General features: G+C 38.7%; 1 protein-coding gene across 1 annotated transcript; it reads right to left on the bottom strand.

The window, feature by feature from the left end:
- Positions 1–2,020: 2,020 nt before the first annotated feature.
- On the bottom strand, positions 2,021–4,772 carry LOC104072146 (WD repeat- and FYVE domain-containing protein 4-like; the record flags this gene model as incomplete). The annotated part of the gene is made up of 3 exons (XM_009579560.1): positions 2,021–2,230; positions 3,826–4,278; positions 4,612–4,772. Coding segments are annotated over 3 exons (754 nt in total), but the record flags the coding sequence as incomplete, so codon positions are not given.
- Positions 4,773–6,258: the final 1,486 nt, after the last annotated feature.

The raw sequence follows: 6,258 nt of genomic DNA, 5'->3' as shown, positions 1-6,258 counted from the left end.
GGCTCAGGCTTTAACAGCTAAATATATATTAGCAAATCAATCTGAATTTGTGTGTAACACAATCACAGTCCCAATGGATGTAGATAATAAATTCATTTGCTTACATTATGCTTTAACACAGTTATCATTTGTCAAAATTAGACACTGAAGCTGCATTTATTTTCATATTAGTTTGGACACCGTACTCAAATTTTCTACAAATATTGTTAAAGTTTACTGTTTCAAATCAAAGCTATAAACTTTGTCACGTTTTTGGTTTTTTAAAGTAACATGGTTCTTTTATCACAGAAGCAGCTGCTATATTGTGCTGAAAGGTGAATTCTGTTCACACTTGGTAGAGAAGGTAGAATGAAACTTTAAATCAGTGCTTACAACACTGCTACTTTTCAATTTGATGCCTATGATCTAAACCGAAATAAAGCACACTGATTCTCTCCCCTGCTTCATTGCTTATGGATCAGACCCTCTATAAACACAATAAAAGCTATTAATAGTTCTAATTTTTTCCTCCAAACATTCATAAAACTCCTCCTTTCCATCATCTCACATCTCTTTTTCCATGCCAGTGGTGTATGCGAGAGACAACAAAATTATGGACAGCAAAGTTTCAACCTTGGAAACTTATCAGAATCAAGCTGTTCATCTGATGCCTACCCTGCCCCTTCCAATTTTACTCCTTTACCTCTTCTCACAACCTCCCTCCACATCTTCTCCACTTTCTTCGCATTTGTTTCTCCTTTCTCTGTCATGCTACATAGAACTGCTCATACAACTGTGCCCTTTGCCATTTCCATTTCTCCGCCCTGCATTAGTATTTAAGTTTTCAAAATACTTCGCAATCTGATACTGAGTGAAGGTGTTGACCACACACACACACACTCTGCTAAAAATCAAAGTGCCCAATTTACCAGAATCAAGAACTGGCCCATGCCTCTTTTTGTTTCTGCACTTACCTTCTTGCAAAAAACACAGTGCTAGGGGTGAGATTAAGAGCAATTTGCCACAAGCCAAGCAGTTTCCAAGAAAACAACAACCAAGTGGGAAGCCACATTAATTACCTTCAGCAGATCTACTTTCAGATGTAGTTCCCCTTGAGTAGAAGAACAGAGGGCCCCAATAATAATGCTCATGTATTCTTCATAGTTGATGACTGATAGCTGCTCCAAGATGCTGAGAGTAGCACTCCTGTAGCACTCATCATCCAAAAATATCTTGATATATGGCACCATTCCATAGTCCTTCAGAACAACTGGGGACAAATACGGTATCATTTGTAACTTAAACTATCCTTTACTTGTACTTTTTGTAGTTTTCAAAGGCAGATTTTCAGTGTTGGTGTGAAGTGCCACATTTCTACAAATACAGCAGGAGAGGCAAGACGAAGAGCTGGTTAAGCTAAAGACGACACAAACTGAACGGCACAAGAACAACTAGGGATAAAATGACTGGATGACCATGGTTTCTAATCATCAGAGATGACAGCTTCCCAATACAATAATGAATGAAAAGGAAAAGATGCCTTATTAGTTTTCAGCTTAAACATCTCTTTAGTTTATGAAGAGGACTGTTTGATAGTTTGTGACAATATATTTGCACTAAGATGCCGCAAACATGATGATTCTAGGATTCAAGAGTGAATTAAGCGAGCAGATTCCAGTATTCAGAAGAGTTCACTTCTGTATTACTATGTTCCACAAGATTTCCCACACATACACCTTTTAGATATGCCAATACTAAATGTATGAGTGTTACTCAGCGTGCGTCTGATCCCATCAAGATTTCAAATAGATACCATGGAATAAAATCTGGATGAACAAGCAATACACAAAACACACACACACAGTTTTGTTTTCCACAAGGTAAGTTTGTGTTTTCTATGTAAACACTTCAGGAGTATCCACATGGATGAGGGAAGCAGGGTGACCACTGGGATAAGGCTCATTATGCAGGATGAGAATATCTTTGCCACATTTCTTCTTGGTGTAATACTGTTATCCCTACACTTCTAGCTTTTGTTCTCCACTTCTCACTGAAGCACAAAAGTCAGTTGGTGCTCCTTAAGAGGCATCGTGGCCATTTACCACCAAATATCACAAAGTTAATGCAGTCATATGTAATTTCTTACCAGTGTTCCTCACAGACCCCATTGTAAGGGCAGCCACCATCTTCAGCATCACAGCATTTAATTCCTTCTCAGTGCCTTCTTCCAGACCAGGCAGAGGGGTTCCAGCTGTCAGTATATTAAAAGTCATAATACAATTTATACAAGACATGGTTAACTGTAGCTAAAATACATTAAACCAAAAAGGAAAGCCAGTTCTCCAGCAAATTCTAGTTTTCTTTAAATATTACTTATTACTAAGATGAGCAAAAAAATACAGACAGGGCATTGTCTAGTCATCAGGGTCTAGTCTGGGATTGGGAAACACAGGTCTGATTCTATGCTCTGCAGCCCAGATCTCCTGCAGAACTATAGGCAATACTGGTAATAGCAGTGTTTCCACTTCCCAACTGATGTAGAGTTACCTGTTCAGTGATACTTGGTAGGAACACACACAAATAAAAGAACATTACAGATTATGAGCTATGAAGTGGTAAAATATTACAGCAACAGGGAACACTTAAATACCTAAACTAAAAGTGAAGAGCAGAAACCCCCTGCATGTTCAAAGGCAAACATTTCCAGGATCAGACAGTGTAAGGTAGGTAATTTTTAGATCTAAAAGTCTTGAAGTTTGCAGGCTAGATTTCTGGAAACGAAAAGGAAGTACTGCTTCACACATCCCTCTTCATCTGTGCGTCTAAATTTACAAATTACATAGCCATTCAATCACTCATTCTATAAAATTTAGATCACCAAGTGATCTAAAGCAGTGAAATTAATGCAAAGACAGAAGAAAGCCCCTATGCACCAGCTCATAACTAGAAGGTACATTTTCAAGAACCTTGGTATTTATCTTGACAATCCTTAACTAAGTACTCTTGTACAAAACTCTAGTTCTCTGATATCAAGAATGCAAATCTAACTGTCCTTGCAGGTAATGGATGTCTGCACTTTGGAACTTCTGCTGCAATTCATATTCCTTCTATTGCTTGGAATAAATGTGTATAAACAATTCAATTGTGCTTGCTGCATCAGAAATTATACCTAGTACTTTGGGTCCCTCCTCCTTTACTAAATGACAATTGCACTGGAATTTAAAGACATTTCCCAATTCATACAGCACAGAAAATGTTATCATGCATTTTTCTTTCTTTAAAATAGCAGTTATAAACTTTTAAATATGTGAGTCTGTCCCCTAAGTCAGCTGTACCCCACAGTTACCACACCAGGACTATTAGCTTCCTGTTTTCATAATAGGAGATAACTATATCAGATGACAATGGGTGGTAGTAATTGTGGGTAATATATGGCCAAAATTCAAGAAACTGCTTTCCATCATCAGTCCTCAGGATTAAATGTTATTTTCAGAGGAACTAAGCACTGTGGAAAACTCTTTCTTCCTCTACTCTCAAGCTGGCATTCTAGAGAACCTCAAATTGAGACCTGTTTAAAAGTGTGGGCTGAATGGTACCCTCCAGAATAATTCATCGTACACTGGTGAAGAATAGCCCAGAACTGTTTAGGCTAGCGAATAGAATGATAAACAGCTAAGATTTCAGAGAGGACCCAGCTTAGTATGTCATAAACTTAGGCCAGTTGGCTTGCAGACAAAATCTATCTACTCAATATATAAAATTTATAAATTGACTGTAGAAAGAGATTCATTCATTCCTATTGATCTGCCTACTTCAACAGTCATTGTGAATGACATTAAGTTGTACCTGACTTCCTCAGGATCTTGGCTTGCTTCCTTAAAAGTGCCAGCAGTAGGCCTAAGAGCCCAGAGTCACGGAATATGTCGCTGAATAACAGGTCCTTCTTGGTCATGCTGAGAAGGCACCGGAGAGCTGTTAAAGTGCAGAATGGCACTATGTTTTCCTTTATCAAATACTGAACCTTCTTCAAAATTTCATGGGGGACATAGGACAGGTCTAGCACTATGGACTCCACCAGTTGGAAGAACTGGACTTGGACTGGGTGTGGTTTGAAATGGATTATGTCAGTAAACTGGCTGATAGGTTGCAGTGTCCATTCCAGAAGAAAGAAGTTCACTGTGTCCCAGGCCCATATGGTACCAATTGCTGCCAAGATTCTTCCACACAGGTGCTGATCATTACTTTTCTGGAAAATGGACTGCAACACCTGAAAAGCCTGGAGGTTTTTCACTGTCATTCCTGTGGGATAAAACCAGGTGAGATCAGTTTTACATCAATGCTACTTAAGACTGCAAGCACCATAACTATAATGTTAAATCATGTCTGAGAGTGGAAATAGGAGTCACGGACACAAGGGATGTGATTGGGAGGCATGTTCTCAACCTTGCATCAGACCCTACAGCTGACACAGTCAGTTCAGTTTGATGTAGGTAGCATTCAGGCTCCTGCAGCGTTAAGTACATAGATCAGAAGATGCCATCTCATACTCCTTCCTCCACCTTAAGACTTGTAATGAATAGAGCTTCATTTTTCTATGACCTGCCTACATAGCCACATATATATATACTGTACCAGAAGACCGTGTCCGTTCAAAATTAAAGTGTGGTAATTGCGGGTGTACAATGTTGCCAGAAACTTTCAGTTCAGTTTTTCCACAGGTTGTAAGGCAAGTCAGCATGTCCAAGATCTCATCCAGATAGGGGTCTCCTTCATTTTGCTGCAACCCCTCACATCTAGGAACAAAACTTGGGACAGTCATATGTTCATGCCTTAGTAATACAAACATTTTGGATGTATCACCAGGTACTGAGCAAACATGAGCTACCCATTTTACTCTCCGCTCCTCCCCAGTCTATTTTACTGTCTTTTGTCTCATTTCTGACTTGTTTAACTATCTTACAAACAGTAACTCCACACCATGGTGCCACATTCTGAATCAGAACAAAACTTAAAAACTGAAGAAGAAAACTGAAGTGACACTGTAAGAGTCTTCTGAAGAAAAGGAAGATAAATGTTGGAATTTAGTCCAGTTACATGTACTTTAAAAAAAAAAAAAGTAATTCTCTCCAAAGGAATGCCTGTTTGGGGGAGTAAAAATTTAAATTTTGTGAGAGATCAAAAAATTAAAATGGACACTTCACATTAAAAGGTAGGCATATGGTTGGCAAGGTAAGGGACTTGCTAACTGAGATAAACAACAAAAAAATCTCAGCCCTTAGGAAGGGAAAAATATTGTATTGCCTGAGCTTTGTGAATCAGACATGAAGATGGCATGTTTCTCCTACATAAGGAAATAGTTTGAACTGTAACCCCAGATTTGCCATAGTTTAGACTGAAGTGAGAGTCTGTCAAAGGGCAGAGAGCTTATCATGTTGTCCTATTCTGTACTGCTTAGAGCGGTCAATTCTTAAGGAAAACTGCAGCATCTGGGCATGGGTTAGTGGCAGAGCGATAGACTGATACTGGAAGTTAGGAAAATCTCAGAAGAAAACAAAACAAATATGTTCGTCTTAATCTAAACAAGAGAGAAAAAAAAAAGGGCCAGGGCAAAAGCTAGTATTCATTTTGGTGGGAAAGAATGCAATCAGAAAGATTCTTTTTGCCTGAAAAAGAAATTCCAAACATCAGAGAAGAGGAAACCTGGTCACACAAAACGTTCAGGAAAGAAGCTCTCTGTCTATCCCCTTCTGCCAGGGAAGGGAGACTAATCTGAAGCCCTGAGCACCTGTATGCTCTTTCTGTCTCTCCATCCTAGTCACATCAGTTAAAAAGGATGGGGGCAGTCATAGCCCATACTGATAAAGATTGGATGTTTCTGCCCTTATATGGATAGAATTTAATCAGAAATACACATCTCAACACAGCTTACTTATAAGGGAAAGCTAGACAATCTATGGTAACTAAAGAAAACACTGCCAGAAAAAGACAAAACTTTTTCCAATTGTAGGTTAGTAATTTTGTGCCATCCAAAAATTATCAGAAATCATACTCACCCACGGATATCTTTGTATTCATGATCCAAATGACAATCCTCTAGATCCAAATTACAAAATAAAATACCCTCCCTCAGTCTAACGTACTGGTCAGGGATCAAAGTTCTTGCAAGTGTTGGAGAAGAAGTACAAGAAAAGGTAAAGCCAGAATGGAAACAACAATCGATTGAGAAGATCTGCAAATGCTCTCTTCATATGATATTATAGAATCATAGAATCATAGAAT

The sequence above is a fragment of the Fulmarus glacialis genome, unplaced genomic scaffold, assembly GCF_000690835.1.
Source record: "Fulmarus glacialis isolate BGI_N327 unplaced genomic scaffold, ASM69083v1 Scaffold50056, whole genome shotgun sequence".
Lineage (NCBI taxonomy): Eukaryota > Metazoa > Chordata > Aves > Procellariiformes > Procellariidae > Fulmarus > Fulmarus glacialis.
This window is presented reverse-complemented; position numbering and strand designations above follow the sequence as displayed.